This window comes from Schistocerca serialis, chromosome 3 (genome assembly GCF_023864345.2).
Source record: "Schistocerca serialis cubense isolate TAMUIC-IGC-003099 chromosome 3, iqSchSeri2.2, whole genome shotgun sequence".
Lineage (NCBI taxonomy): Eukaryota > Metazoa > Arthropoda > Insecta > Orthoptera > Acrididae > Schistocerca > Schistocerca serialis.
The window spans coordinates 302,194,395-302,219,451 of NC_064640.1; the positions used below are offsets into that span (position 1 = coordinate 302,194,395).

The 25,057-nt window shown below is 37.2% G+C and overlaps 1 protein-coding gene across 7 annotated transcripts in view; it reads right to left on the reverse strand.

The window, feature by feature from the left end:
* LOC126470093 (transcription initiation factor TFIID subunit 3) overlaps nt 1–25,057 on the reverse strand; it is a 337,538-nt gene that overhangs the window by 233,198 nt on the left and 79,283 nt on the right. For 6 of the 7 annotated variants that reach the window (XM_050097640.1, XM_050097644.1, XM_050097643.1 and 3 more), the window contains exon 2: nt 6,015–6,257. The exons of the other annotated variant lie outside the window; for it this stretch is intronic. In XM_050097640.1, the coding sequence (XP_049953597.1) occupies nt 6,015–6,257 (243 nt within the window). The remainder of the gene's footprint in view (nt 1–6,014; nt 6,258–25,057) is intronic. 7 annotated transcript variants of the gene reach the window in all.

The following is a 25,057-nucleotide window of genomic DNA, read 5'->3' on the forward strand; positions in this document are numbered from 1 at the left end:
ATCCCCAACCCGGCAGGGAATCGAACCCAGGACCCCGTGATCCAAAGGCAGCAACACTAGCCAGTAGACCACGAGCTGTGGAATGTTAATATTGTATGAAAAGAGATTTCCTTTCTCAGTTCCTATGAATTGTTAATTTTTACAAGTAACACAAGAAAGAATATAAATTTCCACTCTACCCTGGCTACATCTGTGAACGTTATAGGAAGAAACCTCAATGACTGTTAAAAATACAAATACCCTTGACATGAAGCTTCTAAATATTAGCACAGTGCATAATTACACTAGTGTCTAAAAGTATATTTCCAAGATTGAATGTCAGAAGAGTTACGTAGCAAGGTAAAATTAAATCACAATATAATATGGTATACAACAGTGTGCAAAATATTTACTAAGAAATGTTTTGAAACAGAAGATACACATTTTAAAAATGTAGAAAAACTAAATAACCTCTTCCACAATATCAAAATGGTTTAGGGGGGATATGGTCACACCCTGTTTCCACAAAAGCTTGGCAACAAATCACTATGCTCTCATTGTGGTTGTTCAAGAACTCTTAACAGTCAATTTCTGATACAAAGCTGAGTCATGGGGCTCTGAAACAGCCCTTCATAGAGTTTTCAACAGGTTGAAATGTCTCCCTAATCCATCCTAGATAATCTCTGCAAGAGTAAGATGTGGTGATCGCATCACTGGCCAATTTGTGTGTTCGATAACATCACCTGAAGGGTATTACATCCATTCGAGCAGATCAATGCTAAAAGGTATTATTACCCATGAAGAAGTCTTGATCAACTGAAAATCTACGATGTTGTGCATATGATTGCAATAGCTTAGGGTGTTAGAAGTATTACTACTACCACCAATGAAGGTGAGCAGCTTCACATGTCCATTAAACAAGATGCATCCACACAGCAGGGCTCCACCACTTCCAAAATAGTTTCTTTGGATGACATTCCGTCATTACACCTGCAACCTTTTTTCTTCCAAACAAACATGAGAAGATAATTATTTTATAAACTAAGAAAGGATTGACCTGTAAAGATCAAAACCCTCTAGTCTTGATGATGCTATTTCCACACTGAATGGATTCTCTTCTGCAGTGCTCTGGATGGAACACATTCTGTTGGATTTCTGGCATACAAAGCAATTGCACTGAAAATCTGATAAATAGTTTGTTGGGGAACTGCAACACCTGAGTCAGCTGTAGACTCTTGCAGACACTGTTCACATCTTTGTGACATTACATTACAAATTAAATAAGAGAGTACAAATTAAATAAGAGATTACACTCTGCTTACAATGAAAGTGTAACCGTGACAAATATATTAGGGGTCAGACTCACCTTTCCTAAGCAGACTGGTAAAATCCTCATGGTCATTTACTGTGATTGCTTAATTTTCCTCTTTCTGATTATGTTCAATGTTTAAGACACTAGTGTAATTGTACATATACAGCAATGATCATACCAGAAGCTTTGAAAGACTTCGTAGAACATCATATTCATATAACATCATTGAAAGTGGCTGATATATAGTAGAAAGTGTGATCTATGAGGGTGTCACATTTATAGGACACAAGTAGTTTTATGTGCTCCGAGAAGTGGCCATGCAGGCTGAGAATCATAGAAATCAATTCAGATGACAACATACACTGAGAGAAGACCGCTGTATCTCCAACATCTATACCTGTCTCTAAATCATCATTCTACAGGTGGCTGTGTGAAAAACTTGAGGTGTATGGATATTTCGCCATGAGGCATTGCACCTGAGAGAAGACAGAGGTGCTGGAGCATTTATACATGGTTCTCACAATCCCACTGAAGTTTTTTCTCAAAAATATATACGAGTGAAACATATTCACTAATACAAAACTAGAACGAAAAATGATCGGCACTATCCACAGTGAATCTAACATCGGTACAAGTGTGAATAACTTCTGGTGAATTGACACATCCTTAATTATAATCTTTATCATGATATGATCCATGAGGCAGCTAACAACCCAAGAAGGACTATTAATGTACAAACAGCACAGCCATAGTCTGAAAGAGGTTTAACAAAGAGCATCTGAAGTTGTGATGTACAGTTTGGGTTTCCATATTATATCTTTCCCAACAAACAATTAAGGACGATAGGCTATGTCATGTGGACTCTTTTCATGCCACTTTCTCATCCAACATGGAGCCAAAGAAACATTAAAACTGAGAACAGTGTCCACCTCTCACACATGAAGATTATAATTTTTTTAAAGTGGAACATGGTTAAAGCTGACACAGGTGGTTCTTGAAGATGAAAACTCCATACCAGTTTTTCCATTACTTTCTCTGAAAAAATATTCACTGTCCAAGTAGAAGAAAGTAAAGAAACTGCCCACAAATTGGGAGCACTGAAAAAAAATCTTGCTTGCTAAAATTGCCAAGGGTTACCAGTTGAGTGACTGTCATCTTGAACAACTTGGACAAGTTTCCTATTTGTGGCCTTGTGAAGAGTGAAATTTGCTGAAGAGCTTGCTATCCCAGAAATCTTAACTACCTGTAAGTTACAGTTAACAACAGCTACAGATAAAATAAATATCCATAATATGTTGAAGAATACTAATCTCCTAAATTAACTGGTTTTAATGAGAGTCATACACTGAGAAACAAAAATATATTTTACTTAGAGAATCACAACAAAGTAGGCCGGCAACAAAAGAAGTTCACTTATGCTGGTACTACCAGAATGTCATCTCTCCAAAATACGCTGCACACCTTTTCAAGAACAAAGCGAACAACAAACACACACACACACACACACGTGAGGGTGTGGTTACAAAGGGATCTCATTGTATAATGGGATCCCGCACACTCATTTTAACAAACACAGAATATCATCTGAAATTTCAATGAAAAAGAAAAAAAAAAACTGACAAGATTTCAGATTTAAAATCAGATATCACCATCATTAACTATCTGTTCTGTGGTTTTTCACACAGCTCTTATAAGATCTTATCCTAAGTAACTGTCAAAAGAACTGGGAACAATTGAGGTACTAGAAACCACAAGGATCCAAAGCACAGTACCGAAGTTTTGAAAAAAATATATGTTGGTGAAAATCAAATTTATAGACAAACCTCCACACTCAGTCTCAAGGGCCTAACCCATTTTTAAATCAAGTCTCACCACTCTGCTTTCCATGAAAAAATAATGAACCCACTTTGTTATAAACATTAATTATATTTAAGATTATATTTATTATTAATGTTAATTAGCAAAATTTCCAGATATAGGCTAGTGACACTATTGTCTTTTGACGTTCTAAAGATTTTAAGTAATGTGAAATTACTCAAAAATTACAATAAAGAACAGATACCACATGCATGGCACAAACAATTATAAACTTATTCCAAAACTTCGTGGTCCTCATTATAATCATTTTCATTAAGCACACACTGTGGCTTGTGGTTCAGATAAAACTGCTGATACTCTCCTGATTATGGATTAGTACTATTATGTACATGATGTGCTCACTAAATTATATTGTCAACCTTAGGACAACAATTGAGCAGCACAGAGCAACAAAAATTATGCTTTGGGCTTTGGGCAATTATGGAAAGGCATGCCTGAGAAATCAGTGAGACAGCTTTTAGTCAATGTTCATATATGCAATGTGGACTACAGATACAGATTAGCTGGTTCACCATAAGATCAACAGACATCACCACGAGAATACACACATGCTACAGTATCGAAGTCGATGACAGTGAGCTTTAAGCACTTTTAATTCCCAGTCGCCAAATTCTTTTGTATCCCCAACTACTGTCCTTTAAATGGTGTTCCATTATAGAAGTATCATGTTGCAACATCTAATTTCGTTTTCAGTTGATGTTATTTGACGCATAAATAGTCATATCATAATTTAACATGGACCATAGCAGTATTATCAAATATTTCATTGGTTCATTGCATGGTATTTTCTGCCAATGACTGGCAGTTAAACATTTCTTTCTCCCTTGCATGACACTTCTAAGTTCACAATCCATGAACCAATCTTCTTTAGTGGTAAAAGTGTTCAAAACAGATGCTTAATTGTGCTCAATGTATTTGGTCCACCAAGACTGCAGTTGTTTCACTTCCTCAGGCAAAAATATTTCCAACTTCACAAAATAATCTTTTCCAGCATCAATAACATCTATATTCAATGAAATTTCTTCCCTCAATAGCATTTTTTGAGGTTGCAATGATAAGAAAGTCACATGGTGACAAATCTGGAGAACTGGGAAGGATAGAAACTCTTTCGAAGCACAGCTAATGTGCTTTCGCCACCACAATGGTCAATGTGGGAGTAAGAACATTGTCCTGGTGTAACAGCAATATTTTTTTGTACAGATATTGGTCCCTTCTGGTTAACTCACTACAAATATGGTCTAATAATGTTGCATAATAAGAACTAGCCACTGTTTTAACCAGCATTGTCAATACACCTTCACATTACAGATGTGGTGACGCATTCCTTGATGTTATGAAGAGCCAACACATCTCTACATCCTCCAATTTGACCCATTGAATATCTAGAGTAGCAGTTTTCTTTCATTTATAACTCTGTATTTTGATTCAGACCAGTTAAGTGGCAATATAGTGTAATTCAATAATTAAATTCTTGTGACAAGCACCTGCAAAATTTGGAATGCTGATTACAAGGCCACTATTCAAGACTGGCCCAGTCACAGCCCCCCCACCCCATCTTTCATTTGCCATATAATCAGTAAACAAATGTTTCTAAGATAGCAGGGCTGTCTCTCATAAACTGTATCCCACATAAATAGATGAGAGCACAGCCCCAAAGCAGACAGAGTGGATTAACATCTTCAAACAGTAGAAAAGCTCAGAACAATTCTGTGTTTCTGCATTGAAGGTCTTGCAGTCAAAAGAGCACAGAAATGGGTATAAGGAGAACAATCTTAGTTTTAGAGGGAACTAGTTAAAACAACTAGCAATTAGGGTTAGTCATCATACATTATGGAAGAAAGATAAGCTTCTAACTCACTATACCACGCAACGGAAGTGCACGTACAATATGAGACTATAATATGTTGGTGTTAATACGCTGTATACCCTGTCTTGAAGACAGAACAGTTTTCCATCTGCAAGAGAGACTTTTCTCAAATGTCTTTACTTCCCACTCCAACTAAAGATGCATTTTCCTGTAAGTTACTTTCCTATAAATTCTGTTTAGACCAGCTTTTTTCAGTCTGGGAGACTGTCTTCAGCATGCAATAATGGTATACTAGAGAAACCATGAGGAAAACCTAAATCTTGATGACTGGGCATCCTTCTAGATATGACTGTAATGTGTTACCCACTGTAATTACTCAGTCGGTTGAAATGTGAGGGAAAAAGAGCACTGGAGAAGGAGGGAGGGAGGGAGGGAGGGAGGGAGGTAGTCAAAGGGAAAAAATCAATCTGACCAGTCAGACACACATACTTCAGTAATGTCAATAACGCAATTTGTGGTGTAGTTCCACTAGTACCATGTCCAAGGGATACTTTGAATGTTTAGTGCATAAAAATATACATTTTGTTTCTGCTTCCTAGCTAATGACAGTAAATCAATAAAAATGAAATTGGATTTTTCTTTCAATATTGCAACCTGTAACTTCACATAAATTCAGCTTCATGCTCAAGTAATATGCACACAGTGCATTTCATGAGTTATCAAAATAGGGTCTGGCTACGGATTAAAGCAGAAAGTGAGTCTAGGCAAATCATTCTGAAGGTGTACTTTAAAATTGTTTCTCTCTTGGCGCAGCAGTCAAATACACAGCTTCACAGGATTATTACTGTGTTCAACTATTCCCTTAACTTCAACTGAGAAGACCAGAAGACATCTCAAATTTGGCAAAACAAATCTATACACTCAATACATCACACTGGACTTACAATGCTTGCAAATGGACTTTGTTTCTCAGTGTTAAATTATGAGAATTATGTGCAGCCTCAGGCTCTTATAGCTGAGATATGAATGAATTCTCACCTTCCATTTCAGGATACATAGGAGGTAAGTGCTCATGCACATGAACTGGTCGTGTAACAACTTCCCTGCTCCCTGGTTTCAAAAAATTCAGATGAGAGTCTCGAGGAACAGGAAACTTTGGAATTTCACCATGACATGGTACAGATTCCACGTTTTTAATATAATCCTCCATATCCTGCAAATTTATTCCCATTTCTCGAAACGCAAGACCTAGGTCATCGAGATTAGGTTGTGTGTGTCCAACTGAAAATAAAACAACATAATAAACAAATATATTTATAAGAAATCTGTGACCTATAGTAAGAGCTAGTCAAAAAAATTTTAAGTGGCACAAAACAAAACATAAAGGAACTTAAATGGCAAAGCAATAGCTAGCAGTTCCTGACATACTGGCAGAGATGGTGATACATAAGGGGGAAAAAAATAAGTAAATAAAACTACAAGGGATTCGGTTGGTCTGGAAACAACAGAGGAAAAAATCCTAACTGCTCATACTTCAGAGAGAAAGAGCAAGAAAATTGTAAAAATTTAGATAAATATTTGAAATCTCTCATTTACTTGAATTATAAGGTGTGTTTTGCAACATCCTATGCCTAACACGACACACATACCTATGGCACAATACAAAACTATCAACATATTTCTAGCCAACATACAAGTTCTTATATTCGAGCTTTGGACTCATTATTTCCTGAGAAACACAATTAAAAAAGTACTGAAAATGTTAGGACAGAGAGAGGTTCACAAAAGTATAGTAAGCTACAAATTAAATAGTTTACTGATATGATTTCTAATTGTGACAAAGTCAAGCAGGAGGAATGTGACCACATTGCAATTCAATAGGAGTAACGCACAAATCCCGTGCTGGTCACTAAATAAGGAGCCATCAGCTGCTAAACCAATGACTTGACGTGTTTCAGGTGGAACCAGTCCTCAGATTATTACAAACATCTTTATGATCAGATGTATAAAGATGGTATGTAACAGTCTGTAATGACACCTTTGTTTTTATGTACTGTCTTTATATATCTGATCACCAAGATGTTCACGACAATCTGAGGATAGGTTGTACCAGAAAAGCATCATATAAAGTCATTGGGTTATCAGCTTGTGGCTTTTTACTAAGTGATCAATACAGCAATTGTGCAGTACTCCTATTGATTTAATGATATGAGAATCTTCATGGGGCTATTACAAGAGGTAGCAGTCTAATATGCGTTATCATTACATACACATAGTTTGTTTTTTTTCAACACTGCTGAAGAAAATGGTTCTTTCATTACATTTTTTTTTTTAATTCCAAATTGTCATTAACAATAAAATCACATCAACAGTTAACTGTATGTTAGAAAAAATATTAATAAGCTGTTATTTTTTCTGCAAGGACTATTTCTACATGTTGCATGGTGCTATTCTGAACCTAGTTTTTCTTCAGTTCTCCACTAAAAGTTCAATTATTTTAGCATCTGATTATTTTTAGTGGAATTTATCCAAAGAGAAGTAGAAGAATGTGAATAAAATGCTCATAAATGAAACTCTTCAGGCTTATGACTTATATTACTATTAAATTTTAATGCAAATTCCTAAACTTCTTTTGATCAGTGTATTTTGGTTAACAGATAAAATAACAGGTTCAAAGAGAGAGTAGGATATTGAATTACTGGTGTCATTAAAACAACAAAAAACTAAAATTTGAGAGAGTACTTGCAAATATTTAACAACAGGTCCAATAAAAAGGCTCTTCTTCAGAAGCTGCTTTGCATGTGTATACATTTACATCTCCTAACTGAAAGTAAATTATATGGGTAACGATTAGCACCAGCAATTCTTTAAAAAGATTGTTGTGATTTCAAAAATAAAACAAACACACACGTGATTACAGAAACAACTAATCACATAATCACATGTGATACATCACAATTTGTTTCATTTTAACAATTACAAACAAAAACAAAGTGACATTTTAAAAAAAAAACTTGTTAAACTGGTAATGACAGCAATAGTTGTCCTACTGATGTAAGTTTTGCAAGTACTTCATACTTAGTTTTATTGATGTGTTTTAGAGCACAAGACGTAACAAAATTTTGGTCATTAGCTTTGCAGTGTGACATTTTCTATTAGATGCTCTTTGTAATTCACAATGTCACTACCTTGATCTCCAACAAATCTAGGCTACTACATTCAAGTCCATCAAATTATCAGATCCAGATGATTTGAATATAACAACTGAGAGCAAGACAGTACAATCACTGCTGGGTCATTCCAGGCCAAGTGACTTAGAGGTTCCCACATGACCACCACAGATTTTGATGAAATTTTGTCTGAATAATCACACATGTTCCCAGTGAACACTGGTAAAGTTTCACGATCATACTTCCAGAGATATAGCCATTTGTTTGGTCCCACAGTGCAGTTACCAACAGTGCACATGTGAGTTTTTGGCAACTTTGAGATATAATATATCTGGTAATATTTTATTGAAATAAACAATACTATGTCATCTTGTACAAATTTCTGTGCTTTCTGAAGCGAAATAATAAAGATTTCCTGGGTAATTTGCTCATGGATAATTTGAAGCAAAGTTGGCCGAAGAAATAGAGGCTTGAAAAAATGAGGAGTTTAGCTTTTTATATCTCCCAAAATAACTGCGGGGTAAACCAAAAACTTTGAACATAACAACTTACCAATATCAGGTCTTAGAAAATAAAATTTATTCTCTTAACTCTTTCTAATACTTTCGAAATTGAGGGCAAAGTTGACAATTTTTCTAAAACTGTCAAAAATGTCAATTTTTGGCCCACTTGAAAAAAAGTCTTCTGAAAACTTTTTTGAACCGTCTCCATTAGAAAGACTATGTTCTAAATCACCTAAAAATTATACGTGGTTTTGAAATGCATGCGTAAAAGGCCCTAAAAAACAACAAAGAAGTAGTGGTGTACTGAAAATTGGCCCATATTCTGCTGGTACTCAAATTTGATGTCTTTTATTATGTTCCACAATTGTTTAGTACTCTCTCAGTAACACAGTAGCTTGACGACCAGGACACGAGACAAAGTCCAAATAACTACAAAAACTTCATTGAACTGGTTGTAAATGTAACAATTTAACTGTGAATTACCAAGGCCATGGATATCATGGTAGTAAATTTGTTGCTGTTAATTGTTGCATAATAGCTGCACCACACATCGTATAAATAGCCTTAGGTTTTACACACTGTCACAGTGTCACATTGTGAAAATTGGCGAAGTTCTCAGCAGTCCTCCTGACATGTTTTTGGATTGGATTCATGTTATACAGAATTATTATTATGTCTTTTTATTGTGCAACATTACTGACATTCTAGTTTAATTCTGATTTAAAGTATAGTGTACGTTGTGGTAACAAAATTCATGGTTCATGTGGAACATTAGGGTACACATAAAAAAATTGTATACATGTGTTGGTACTGTCCATGAAGGCTTAACCACTGCTGGTTCCTTTTAAAGTGAGAAAACCAGGATCCCCATCACCAAGGGGACACACCTGATAGCAGCCACAGGTGGGTTTCTTTACCACAGGTTCCCTAGCCTGATAAGGGTTTCTTTGCACAGTATCCCAAGCTGATGACACATTATTATAAGTAAATTGAAGGTGGGGGGAATGGGGGAGGGGGGAGAAAGGAAAGGGACAGAGGGAAAGGGATTAATGATGTCAGCTTCATCAACATATTACACGAACTCAACGGCTACAAGTGAAAATATGTATCACGCTGGGATTCGAACCCAGGATGTCCTGATTACTAGGTAGCGGCATTAACCACTGCACCATCTGGGACACAGTGTTACCACAATTGCACGGACTATCTCGACACGTATCATGGCCAACCCACACGCCCACTGAGCACCACCTATCCGCAGTCTCTAAAAAAATGGTTCAAATGGCTCTGAGCACTATGGGATTTAACTTCTGAGGTCATCAGTCCCCTAGAACTTAGAACTACTTACAGCTAACTAACCTAAGGACATCACACACATCCATGCCCAAGGCAGGATTCGAACCTGCGACCATATCGGTCACGCGGTTCCAGACTGTAGCGCCTAGAACTGCTCAGCCAACCCCGGCCGGCCCTGCAGTCTCTGTCCATTTCCTCCATGCTTGTTACTCTGAGATTCCCGTAGGAGGTCGGATGTACTTGTGCATCCGCATTGAAGAAGGTGAAATAATTGCCCATTGAGGCGAATAAATTAAATGAATGCATCGGTCTGTTCTTTTGGACAGACCCAATGCATTCATGTAATTTCTATAAGTGTTAGAGGCCATAACTAGAAGGGGTCTCTTTTAGGCTCCTAAGCTTAAGTTTGCTTCCAGCTAACCAATTTATTTTTTTTCCCCCTCCAGGTTTCATTAATTTGTTGTAGAACGTCATAAGGAAAACTACATTGCTGCCCAGATGATGTCACTGATGGGAAGAAATTTTGATCAGACAGAACCCAAAAGTTACACTTTTCAAATCTGATTACCTCCAATTGTTGGAGCCACAAGAAAGAGAGAATTATTCTCTTTATTGGATTCCTCATTCCATTTCATTTTTATAGAAAGTATTTTGTAGAGCTGAATGTTGCAGAAATGTCCAAAAAAACTACTTGACTGCAGCTTTTTCTGACTCAAGTGTATTTCCTAGTAATCAAGGCTTTTGATATTATCTTCCACAGGGAGTACTAAACAACTGTACAACACAATAAAATACATCAGATTTGAGTACCAGAGGAATATGGGCTCATTTAATGCACCTCTACCCTATTCTTTTGTGGGGTCTTATACAAGTATGCTTGCATTGCAAAACCAAATATGGTTTTAGGGGGGTTTAGAACACAGTCTTTCTAAGCGAAATGATTGAAAGAGTTGGCAGAAGACTATTTTGTATAAGTGGTCCAAAAATAGCCATTTTTGGCATGTTTAGAAAAAAATTGACAACTTTTGCCTCATTTTGTACTCTATTGGAAAGCGATATGACAATGAGCTTTTATTCCTAAGACCATGTATTGGTAAGTTATTACAATTTTTCGAGCGTCCATCTCTCCCCCCCCCCCCCCCCTTCCCGCTGACTTTGCTTCAAATTATCCATATGCAAATCGGACAGGAAATCTATTTTTTTTTTTTTTATTTTTTTATTTTGCTTATGAGAGTGCGAAAAGTTGTACAAGATGACCTAGTTTTGTTTCTTCCAAGAAAATATTGCCAAAGATGTTATGTCTCTAAGTTTCCGAAAACTCAGGGGTGCACTGTTGATAACTGCACTGCAGGGTCAAACAAACAATTGTATCTCTGCACGTAGTAAATTGGTGAAAGTAAAACTTTACCAGTGTTCGTTGGGGACATGTATGAACGTTCACACAAAATTTCAGCAAAATCTGTGATGGTCATATGGGAACTTTTTCCATAGTTAGACCACTTGCCACTGCTGCTTTTATTGTTAACGCATGTTTAAAACTCTTTTTAGCACACAGTTTCCTTAATAATCATGATAATATGTAATTAGCAAAGTTATTATTTTTTTCAAACACTTACATTTTGTGTCTATATTAAGAATGTACTCAAATCTTAGTTGGATCCCCACATATAAAAATTATGTTACCAATTTTTAGAATTTATATATGCACAGCTGATGACAATTTTTCTTTGGGTATCCTAAAGTTTGGTTCCATTCAATGGAGACATGAGCTGTGTGAAATTTGGTCTCAGTGGGATAAGGCGGCTGGGGTGCTCCTGGGCCTTCAAACTGGGTAAAAAGGAACCAATAACCTTAACAAAATATTTACCTCTATATCAAAAATGCATACATTGTTTAAAGCAGACAGGACAGTTACTTCAGTCTGCTTATCTAATTGCATTCTCATTTCAGAGATAACTTTGGTCAAGTGACAAATGGGTCAATGACCCCAAGACAAGTAGAGAGAAAGCAGAGGGGACCCTAGCAATTCCTTTTTACAATCCAACCCCGACCACACTTGCTGTCCAGGAAATGATTATTCAGGAAAACTTGTGAATGTCAGCAAAGGAGATCAGAAACTGGATATCAAAATTAGGAGTCTTTTATCAGCAATGGAAGCAACTTACAAAAATATTGACATAGCTCATGTTAATGCTTTGACTAACAAACACAAACACACACACACACAAAATTCAAGCTTTCGCAACCCATGGTTGCTTCGTCAGGAAAGAGGGAAGATATATTTTTCCCACGTGGAATGTTTCCCTCAACAGTTGAAAGGATGCCCCAGGTTTGGCGCATGAAATTGATCACACGTTATTTGTGAAAGAGAGAGAGAGTTCTGGGTGATCAGAAGTAAATACTGTCTATGAAACTCTTGCTGAATGGCTTTTTCAGTCCTATGCTGAAGCCTTGGTGTTTGTCAAAAAAAGCACCAAATATGGACACTTTTAGAGCTAAATTAATCAAACTTTCATAGAAGGCCTCTTAGCCTTCCCAGGGATCAGATGTACAAGATCATCCCCAAATGTGTTTGTTAGGGAAGAGATGAACCATTGAAACACAGGTCCAATTCTATACCAAGAAATCAACATTCACAGGTAGAGAAACATTTGGATTATGTCAGTGTGTCTCAAGTTCTCCGATTTTTCAATATAGTTTGGGCATAATCTCATGGAGTAAATTTCTGTGCTCCAGGGACTGACTATTACACATAAGTGCTATTTATTATTTGAAAATGGTTCTTGCCTGCAGTTGTCCTGAACTGTCAACACAAGATGAAAACACGATTTTTAATATTTGTATATCCTGTGCCTCTTACAAAAATAAAGGAGCATATTTGAATTTTTTTTATTATTTCAAAACTTTAGATGTATCAGACTGTCTCTTGTAATACATCTTAGTGCAGCTTTACAAAAACTGGAAAATCATTAACATTAGCTGCCTCCTGTTATGTCACTTTAGCCATTTTTTATCCGATTCAGCTTCTGATTGGAAACAAAATGAGCAACACAGTGAAACATGAGGCAGGCCAATCTGCTGAAAATATTACAAGGGTTCAAGCAGGAATTGGTCAAATTGAAGAAATTATCAACAATGGGATTGAAAATCTTGTTTCTAGTGAAATAAGACTTCTTTACATTTGACTTGCATGACTAGCTCCATAAGACAGGTCCTTCACAGCTGCATAAAAAGAGAGACATTGCAAATGCCCTACACTCTGTTACTTAACTGAGAGCAAAAAATTGTGGTAAATTATTTACAAGAAACAAGAAGTAGAAGCAGTATATGTTTCAGGCATTGTCCGACCATCGCACGTATGGTTCCATCACATTTGCCTCACAGGTGCTGTCCATAGCAGTTATATTATCAGTGTATCTAGACGCTATATTCCTAGGGGGTGCAGACAACACTATATCCCAGGGCTCTCAAATGCCTCAAAGCACATCCTGGAGAAGTATCAAGTATTCTTCGCGGAAGACCCATTCAGCGATGAAACCATCACCTGCGGCACAGCTTTAATGTCAGCCCTCAGCGAGGCACGCGAGAAGAAGTGGATAGCAACCCTAGAAAGAATGGATATGTCCCACAGTAGCAAAATTGCCTGGAACCTGATTAAGAAACTGGATGGTGATCCAAGGCTAAGCAAGGCCCCGACCAACGTAGCTCCAAACCAGATGGCCAACTCCTAATGTCAGAAAACTAAAATCACACGCCTACTGCCAACGGAAAACACCAACTTCCAGAAACCATTTACCATGAGAGAGTTGAACAATGGCATAAATACCATGAAGAATGGGAAAGCCGCTGGGTTTGATGATATTTGTGTGGAACAGATTAAAAACTTTGGCCTTGGCGCCAGGGACTGTATACTTGGACTTTTTAACATGTGCCGTGAAACCTTTCAAATCCCGAAACTGTCGAGGAAGTCAAAAGTGGTGGTTCTCCTTAAACCCGGGAAGGACCCAGAGTCTCCGAAGAGCTATCGACCCATAAACCTTTTGTCACCTGTTTAAGCTCTATGAAAGATTGATCCTCAACAGAATAGAGAAGATCGTTGACTCGAAGCTAATTCCACACCAAGCAGGTTTTAGACCTGGAAAGTCCTGTACCAGTCAAATTCTGGCATTGACGGAACATATCGAGGATGGGTTTGAGAATAAACTAATCACTGGGCTGGCACTAGTCGACCTAAGTTCTGCCTATGATACAGTAGATCACCGGACACTAGTTCATAAAACCTACGAGACCCTCAAAGACTACTGCCTAATCAAGATAATCGAATCCCTGCTCCAAAATAGACAGTTCTTTGTAATGCTTGAGGGGAAAAAATAGTCGATGGCGGAATCAGAAAAATGGGCTCGCCCAAGGGAGCATGTTGGCGCCAATCCTATTCAATTGATTGGCGACTCCTTGGAGTGTCGTGTGCACCCCAACCAGATAATGGATATACTTGGAAGTAGAGACAGCATTGGTCGTATTTTTTTGTTTTATTAACCGCAAAATCGATTTTCGGTCACTTAGTGACCATCCTCAGTGCTGTAATATACAACTGGTGTCAACAAGCAGTTTATGTGATCGCTCTAAGCTTGTCGACACCAGTACCTACTAATTTACATTGTATATTACAGCACTGAGGATGGTCACCAAGTGACCGAAAATCGATTTTGCGGCTAATAAAACAAAAAAATATGACCAAATGCTGTCTCTCCTTCCAAGTATCCTATTCAACATATATAGAAATGACCAACCAACTCCAGACAAAACCAAAACTTTTGTATATGCAGACGACCTGGCAATAACAGTTCGAGGCGACAGGTTTGAAGCCATCGAGGAGAAACTAGAAACCACCCTTTCTACAATGTCAACCTACTACAAAAAGAATTCTCTAAAACCCAAGCCCTCCTAAACTCAAGTGAGTGCATTCCATCTGAACTCCAGGTAGGCAAAGTACAGGCTCAATGTTACCTGGGATGGGACATTACTAGAACACACAGATACTCCCAACTACCTTGGCGTGGTGCTGGACAGAACATTGACATACAAATATTATTGCGAAAAAAACCCAAAAAAGTAGAAGCACGAAATTCCCTAATAAGAAAGCTGTCCAATAGCAAATGGGGTGCCAAACCTACTGTGGTCAGAACTTCAGCCAAAGCTTTGTGCTTCTCAACTGCCGAATATGCCTGCCCGGTATGGTGCAGATCCGCCCATGAAAAAAGGTAGATATTAGCTTGAATGAAACATGCAGGATAGTGCCACGCTGCATGAAACCAACCCCCGTAGAAAATCTTCACAGGGCCGCAGGTTTCACGAACCCTGACTCACGTAGGAAAGCCCATGAACATACCGAGAAGCTAAAACAAACCTTTGATGCCTGTCACTAAATATCTGGCCTAGAGAGTGGCCCCAGCAGACTCAAATCCAGACGCCGTTTCCTAAGTTGCGCCTTAGATAAGCCCCCCATCTACTGTCCGCTAAGAGAGGACTCACCAAGCAGTGTTTCTGGTGACTGGAAAACCTGGAGAATGCTTTACCGCATCAGAACTGGGGTGGCTCCTGTGAAATCTAATCTGATCAAATGGGGTTTGTTGGATGAAAATGACGACAAATGCGACTGCGGCACTCGACAGGACATGGAACATCATCTACAATGCCCTGCCTGCCCCAACAGATGCACCCTCGACGATCTATGGCTGGCTAAAGAAGAAGCATTGGACATTGCCCAATACTGGGCAAACAAATTGTAGTTTCCGGACACGAAAAAGTAAAGTAAGTATCAGTGTTAAACAGTACTATTTGTTGAAAGTAATAAAGTTAATGGTTGATCGGCTACTTTTGTAAATCTTTTTATAATAAAAAATTAAATTAAATTTTATGTGGTTTTTCATTTTTTCCCAAATACAGGTGCCTAAGACCCACCTTCCCCTTTTTCTGTGGAGTCCAAATTACAAACAACTTATTTTTTTGTGCAATGGGCCCATGCTGGACAGTTGCTCAAAGAAAAAAATTAAACTTGGAACATAAGATACAGTCTAGTGATCGTCAACACATGTATTTAATAACGGTCCAGATGGAAAATGTTGTCATTTATAAAATACTTAGGACTGTGAATGAGAGTAAACAGAAAAAATGTTCTTCAACAGTTGACTGCATGCTACAAGTTGATTAACCACACAGAACTAAAATAGAAACCATTTCGAAACTATACCTATTTTCTCACACAATTGAGGGGAAAATGTGTATAGTACTTGTTTTCAATGTCAAAATACACATTTAACATAGGCTACTCTTGTTTTACCATAGTACATGTGTAATTATGTAGAATTATAAATAAGACAAAAGAATGTATTGAAAATAATTAATACACACAAATTTATAAATAAGACAAAAATATCAATCAAAAATTCAGCACTTTTTTTCCCAAACAAGCAGCAAACTTGAAAAATCTTACACTATAGTCCTGAATAGCAAATATGTCTGAAATTTGATCTAAATTGGCTCACTCAATGTCATCCTTACTTTAGAATGTGTAACATCAACCACCAACCACCCACCACCTTCCATTTGGTTACAAATTTGCAAAATAACATTTTCCATTCCCAATAACATGAGCACTTATTTTCCCCATGCACTTCTGGACTATTTTAATACATTCGCTCTTGTAAAGGATGGATACCCATGACAACTATAGGCTAGGAAAAGTTAGGCCCATTGTCTCCATCTTCACTTTCCACCCATTCTAATAGCTGCTTCACAACTTAAGTATTACTGCTCTTAATGATAACAGTATCAACCTTCTCTCATTTTATTTTTTCCCAAAACCTGTAACATGCACGTCAAGTGTCTTTCTGTTCTCTTTTCTAGCCCAAGTTGACAGTTTAAAAACCACCATACCCACAAAATTCTTAAACTAATAAAAGCAGTCATCAACCTGAAGATTGATTTGAACACCAGAGTGCTTTACAAGCCATGGTCCTATTGGAGGCAGTATTCCCTTGCTTTCACAGCACAAGGGATGTATAATGAAAGTGGACAGAACACGTAAATACTAAATGGAAGATTTTTTTTCCCAACACCACTCAAGAAACAAGCTCAATGCTGCTAAGTAAAGACAGGTAACAACAACTGAAATTTATTTTTTATTTTATGGGTAAAATACACAATCTTGCCCTCTCTTATCATTACTACCAGATAATAAAGCTAATGAGAGGCTTGATAAAACTGGCAAAACTGCGGGCCTATGAACAGATCTTCTCAGAATGTAAAATTCATACTTCTTTTTAGGGTATTAGCAAAGTAAACCTTGGATGAAGTATATATGAAAACTACTTAGGTGTTCCGTTCTCTACATTCTGCATGAATTCAAATTCCTCAGTTCTTTGCAAAAGGACTGCACTAATACACAAAGCTCTTCGTAAAATAGTATCACAGATATAAAAAGATACATAAAAAGGTATTGCCTGCAGCAAATTTCATCCAATGACAAAATAATCTACTCGTATAATGCAGAAGAGTCATCCCATGTCACATCAACACAGTGATTTCAGCGTCCATCTCAGATTTTGGTGAAACTTGGCAGAGAGAAAACCTACACATAAAATAAGAGAAATACTCAATTTTATTAAAATATGTCAACCCATTTTGAAAATATGGCAATGTGAAGCTGTAAAAAAATTGCCAAAAAACATCCCACTGCCATAATTTCAAATTGCTATAGCAACTCTCCTGATTAAGCTAAAATGATAGGTGAGGTGTTATTCTGCAACATTTTCCATGGGCTTTCCTATCATATACATAACATGGGTTTGAGATGAAAATTGTTTTTCAAATTTAAATTTTTAATTTATCAAAATGAATCTTCAATTTCCCATGTGGGGTTTGCTACACCCCATCGGGCCCCTCCCCAGGTGGTGGATAGGGGAATGCTCTCTAGATATAGAGGGTACAGGGGGAATAAAATACCCGGGGTGGACCAAAACTAGCACGGGCAGGAGAGGCTCACTCAGCTGCGGCGAAGGTAACCCTCCTAGGGGTGGAGTGCCCCAAAATCAAGACTCCTGGTCCTCCATGTTGGAGGTTGTGCAGAGGGCTACCAACCCACTCATGTAAAAAACGAAACAGTCAGGATACTCAATGCCAGCCTTAGAAACAGGACAGGATTTACTGGAACAAAAACTGGCAAAGCGACAAGGATTTCTCTTTTGGATCATGGACCATTAGAAGCCTGTATCGTCCTGGAAATGCCCAAATACTAGCAAATGAATTAAGAAAGTACAGAGTGCAGCTGGTAGCTCTCCAAGAAGCAAGATGGCAGGGAACAGATTAACTGAAAATAGCAGATGGGACAATAATGTAAGGAGACTGCGGTCAGCGCCATGAATTTGGAACTGGTTTCTACATTCATAAATCAATAGATGACTCAGTAAGGGAGTTCAAACATGTTAATAACCGTATATCATACATAACTAGTCAGACGCAGTGATTACACATTGCATTTCTAAATGCACATGCATGCACAGAAGATAAGGATGACAACACGAAAGAAGAATTCTACAGCCAACTGGAACAAACGTACAACTTATTAAGTAGGCACAATGTGAAAATAGTGTTAGGAGATTTTAATGCCAAAGTAGGAAAGGAGGAAATCTACAAGCCAACCATCGGAAATTTTAGCTTACATGAGGAAAGTTCAGAGAATGGGGTTCGACTTATAAACTTTGCAATGACAAATAGTCTCATGATAAGCAGCACAAAATTTCAACATAAACGCATTCATTTAGGAACATGGATATCACCAGATGGAAAGGTAGTCAGTCAAATAGATCATGTAGCTATCCAGAAACAATTCCAAACAGTATTAAAAATGTCAGAACTTTTAGGGGAGCGGATTGTGACACAGACCACATGTTAATAATATCAAAAATGAAAGTGAGACTCAAAAGGAAAGTAAATAGAAATAGAGAAGAAATTACAAGATATAACATAGGAAACCTGGCGAAAGTAGATATAAAAGAAAATTTTACAAAAGAAATTAAAAGCAATGTAACAAAACCGAGACTGACCAATGCAGAACCACAGGATGTCGAAAGCAGATGGAGACACCTGAAGGGCTGTATTCAAGAAGCAGCTTCCAAAATCATAGGTCAAAGAAAATGACCTAATAAAATCTGGCTTAACACAAAGTGTCAAGAAAAAGTGCTGGAAAGAAGCAATGTGAGGAATGCATGGAATAAAGAAAGGGACAATATAACATTGAAGGAAAGTTACTATAAACTCCGCCAAGAAATGCAAAGAACCCTAAGACAAGAGAAAAGGGAATACTAGAACAATATGATCAAAGAAACAGAGGATGATTTCCAACATCACAGGACAAGGCAGATGAATCAAAATATTAAAGAAATCATTTGGTAAATTCAAGAAAATGGAACAGTTTATAAAGGATCAGTATGGAAAAATAATGACCAACAGAAGTGACATACACAACAGATGGAAGACATACTTTTCACAACTTCTCAACTGCAATGACCCACACTCTTACTTTAAATTGGAAGACCCTGATACAGCTGATACAGTTACAACCCCATTAGTAAATGAAATACAGAAAGCAATAAAGAAACTAAAGAATAACAAGGCTTGTAGCGAGGACAAGATAATACGCTGAGTTATTAAAGAATGGAGGCCCACAACTGGAATTAGATGTACAGGCATTAATAGAAACAATTTGGGAGGCAGAAACCATTCCTGCAGATTGGAAAACTGCAATTGTATGCCCCATATTTAAGAAGAATGATCCACTAGTTTGTGATAACTACAGAGGAATTCCGTTACTGGATGTCACCTACAAAATCTTATCGAGCTGACTATTAAACAGGCTGATACCAACAGAAGAACTGATTGAGGATTACCAATACGGTTTTCACAGACACAGACTCACATTAGATCACTTATTCACCCTAAGACAAGTAACTGAGAAGACATGGGAATTCAATGTAGATGTCCACATATTATTTGTAGATTTTAAAAAGGCCTATGACAGCATACACTGACAGACACTCCTAAATACAATGAAGGAATTTAAAATACCATCAAAATTAATCAGCTTAGCTAAAATGTGTATAGATGAAACTTTATGTTGCATAAAGTCGCCGGTAGGAGAAACTGAAGATTTTAAGGTGTACACTGGACTGAGACGAGGGGATGCCATTTCACTTATTTTATTTAACCTTGTCCTAGAGAAGATTGATAGAGAATTTTCTAAAACCAGTCCACAAGGGATCCAGCTACAGGATGTGAACATTACAAGACTTGCCTATGCAGATGAGATAGCACTAATAAGTAGTTCCAAAAGAGAATTAATCAGAATGATGTAAAATTACTACAAAATTCCTGAGAAAACAGGATTACATGTTAATGAAGAAAAGATAGAATACCTGCACATAAGTAAGAAAACCAGAAAAGATGCACCTCTGACTGTAGATGGATTCAATTTCAAGACTGTTGACCACTTCAAGTACCTAGGAAGTCTTTTTAGTAATAACAACAGAAAAGATATAGAAATAGGTGCCCATTTATCAACAGCAAACAAGACACTTTTTAGTTTCATCAAAATTCTAAGAAAAAGATCACTTAGCAGTAACTTCAAAATCTGCTTATATCAATCGACCATTATACCTGTGATGTTATATGGATGTGAAACATTAATATTTAGAAAGAGAGATGAAGAAAAACTGTTAATATTTGAAAGAAAAGTACTAAGGAAAATTTTTGGACCTGTATACGACGAAAATAACTTGGAATGGAGAATAAGAAGAAATGAAGAATTAAGAGGGCTGTACAAACACCGTAACATTGTCGAAGTGCTCAAGAGGAGAATGTTGAATTGGGCAGGCCATATAGCAAGAATGACAGAATAGACTACTTAGAATGGCATTCAACAGAACAATAGATGGAACGAGAGGAAGAGGGAGACCCAGAATCAGATGGCTGAATAACATTCAGGAGGACAACTAGGATGAACAGCAACAGCAACTGGACAAACAGCGCATCGGACAGGCAGAAGTGGAAGAGGCTCATAGAGCAGGCGTATGGTCAATAAGGCCCTTGCCACATGTAAAGTAAAGTACGAATCTTCAATTTTTTTAAAAAAATTGTGTAAAACACTTCACATTACTGTTAACTAATACTGTAAGTATGAAGTTGGACTGTAAAGGGTTCACACTTTTATAATATTTCAAAAATATATATTTCACAAAAAGTGAGATTTTTGTAAAATCTATAGATTTAAACAGAAATATGCATAACTTTATTCATTATATATCAACGTACACATTCAAATTTACTGTTGACACCAAGTTTCAAACTGTCACTTGCAAAACCTGATACAAAAAGTATTTGTATTGAGATTTCACTTTAAATGCTTTATTTGTTTTTACAGTATCATCCCCATGAATCTGATACATTCTTCCTGTTACAAAGAATACCATTCACAGTTATCCACAAGACTTCATCTTCTGTTAAAACATTTCTTGTTACAGTTGGTACTACCGTATCCATAAATATCTCTAAAGCCTGTTCTTCCAGAGATTTTGTGACTGTTTCAACAATATATTCTGCTGCACCTGAAAAAGTCTTTTCCAATATTTTTGATGCACTTAAGGCTGTCATTTTAGAGGCATGTAACCTTAGCTCCCCTTTGATAGCAACATGCTGACCAAAGTGTTCTTCTAGAAATTTGCAGTACTCTCTTCTTGTGTTGAAATTTCAAAGCGTACAGATGAAATGTTTTTAATTGCCCAATCAAAAAGTTATTATGGAATAAGAATTTGGTATCATACAGCCTCTGAATTTTATTGACGCTAGGAGAAAATATAAAAATGCAGTAAATGAGGAAGGCGAAAGGGAATACAAACATCTAAAAATGAGATTGACGGAAGTGTAAAATGACTAAGCAGGAATGACTAGGGGACAAATGTACGGATTTAGAAGCATATATCACTAAAGGAAAGATAGATACCACCTACAGGAAAACTGAAGAGGCCTTTGGAAAAGAGAGAAGCAGCTGTATCAATGTCAAAAGCTCAGGTGGAAAACCAGTACTAAGCAAAGAAGGGAAAGTTGACAGATGTAAGGAGTATATAGAAGGTCTATACAAGGAAGATGTACTTCAGGGTAATATTATACAAATTGGTGGGGACATAGATGAATATGTTATGAGAGATATGATATGGCGAGAAAAAATTGACGGAACACTGAAAGACCTACGTTGCAACAAGGCCCCATGAGTAGATAAAATTCCATCAAAACCACTAATAGCCTTGGCAGAACCAATCATGACAAAACTCTCCCATCTGGTGTGCAAGATATGAGACACAGCAAAATACCCCCAGACTTAAAGAAGAATAGAATAATTCCAATTCCAAAGAAAGCAGGTGCTGACAGGTGTTAATATTAGCAACTATTAGTTTAATAAGTCATTGTTTCAAAACACTAACATGGACTCTTCACATAAGCATGGAAACTGACCTGGAGAAGATCAGTTTGGATTTCAGAGAAATGTAGGAACACGCAAGGCAATACTGACCGTAAGACTTCTCCATAGAACAAGGTTGGGGAAAGGCAAACCTCCATTTATATCATTGGTAGACTTTAGAGAAAGCTTTTGACTGGAATATTCTCTTTGAAATTCTAAAAGTAGCGGAGTAAAATACAGCGAATGAAAGGCTATTTACAACTTGTACACAAACCAAACATTAGTTATAAGAGTCAAGGCATGAAAGAGAAGCAGTGGTTGAGAAGGGAGTGAGACAGGTTTGTAACCTTTCCCTGATGTCATTCAGTCTGTACATTAGGCAAGCATTAAAGGAAACCAAAGAAAAACTTGTAGTCGGAATTAAAGTTTAGGGAGAAGAAATAAAACCTTTGAGGTTTGCTGATGACATTGTAACTCTGTCAGAGACAGCAAAGGACTTGGAACAACAGTTAAATGGAATGGACAGTGTTTTGAAAGGAGGATATAAGAAGAATGTCAACAAAAGCAAATGGAATGTCACAGAATTAAATCAAGTGACGCTGAGGGAATTAGATTAGGAAATGAAACAATTAAAGCAGTTGATGAGTTTTGCTGTTTAGGCTGTTAACTAACTGATGATGGCCAAAGTAGAGAGGATATAAAATGGAGACTGGCAATGGCAAGAAGTGTTCCTAAAAAAGAGAAATTTGTTAACACTGAATATAGATTTAAGTGTCAGGAAGTATTCCCTTAAAGTATTTGTATGGAGTGTAGCCACATATGGAAGTGAGATATGGACAAAAACAGTTTAGACAAAAAGAGAATAGAAGCTTTTGAAATGTTGTGCTACACAAGAATGTTGAAGATCTCATGGGCAGATCACATATCTAATAAGGAGGTACTGAACAGAACTGGGGAGAAACAAAATTTGTGCCACAACATGACTAGAAGAAGGGATCAGTCAATACAAAACATTCCAAGACATCAAGGCATCAGCAATTTACTCCTGGAGTGAAGTGTGTGTGAGGAGGCAAAAATTGTACAGAGAGATCAACAGATGAATACAGTAAGCAGATACAGAGAAGTTTAAGTTGCAGCAGTTATTTGGAGGTGAAGAGGCTTGCAGGGGATAATACAGCATGGAGAGCTGCATGAAACCAGTCTTCAGACTGAAGACCACCACCACCAACAACAACAACAACAACAACAACAACAACACGGCCTCTGCAGGCTTGCTTCTGTTGCTAATCCCTTAACAGTGCCATTGCATCGCCAAGTCCTTTTCCATGAGCAGAGGCAAAAAATTGCCATTTTGTTCCCATGTCAAAATCATTGTGGAAACACAAGTTTACGAAACTATTTTTGTTCTTGTACTGTGCTACACTGTCATCCGACAAATTCTATATACCAATTTGAAATTTGGTTTTTACAAACTGAACTAGATTTTTCTGGAAACAGCTGACTGCTATGGTATTATACTCTAGACAGTTAGAAATTATGACATAGCTCACTTGTTTTGTTTTCTTCTCTCCTACACTGGATGGTTCAAATGGCTCTGAGCACTATGGGACTTAACTTCTGAGGTCATCAGTCCCCTAGAACTTAGAAGGACATCACACACATCCATGCCCGAGGCAGGATACAAACCTGCGACCATAGCGGTCGCGCAGATCCAGACTGTAGCGCCTAGAACCACTCGGCCACTCCGGCCGGCTCCTACACTAGAAATGGGTGCACTGTTGCGTGGCCACTTGACCAATGAAATCTCTGGACGTCATCTTGGATCACAACAGGGTGATTCTAGGGAAGTCACAAGCAACAGCACATTCGCCCTTCTTCACATTTTCCTTGACTTCATTTACAAAAGAGGTCTACTATTTAACTAGAAAATCATGGAGTAAAAATGTGGTCAGTTTTTCAAAACATAAATCAATAAACTCCGATGAGGTCTTCTGCATTGTTTCTAACTTACATCTGTCTACTGAAACGCACTGCCAAAATGTGATATTTTCAACTGCAACTGTGTTGCATTTTGTAGTGTACTTTTTATTGGGTTGCTTCCCGGACAAGAACTAAAGTTTCCCACAATGCACTGAGCTAACTGAGCCTGGGTTGAAAGCACTTATGCCAAATAGTGTTTATAAGAGGCCAATTCTCCACTGGTTAATGTAGCTTAGCATTTTCAATCTTGAATAGTTGGAATAAACAATTAGATTTTTTTCCTCACAATTTGTACTTTTTACATATACTCCAGACTCTTCATAATTATGGCTGTCAGATTACAATTGTATTAAAACATTTTTAAATAGGTCTAATGAAATAATCACCCATCATAGTCACTAGTTGCATTTTAAACATGTTATAAATAAATTCATGAAAATGTGAGAATTTATTTATGTGTATTTTCGCTTAAAATTATAAATTTTACGAAAATCTCATTTTAGTAAAATATGCATTTTTGAAATTTTATTACGATCTGAACCCACGACTGTTCCACTTTCATACTTAGGGAATTAGTTAACAATCAGATCAAGTGTTGTGTATAACTTTTTTAAAAAATTT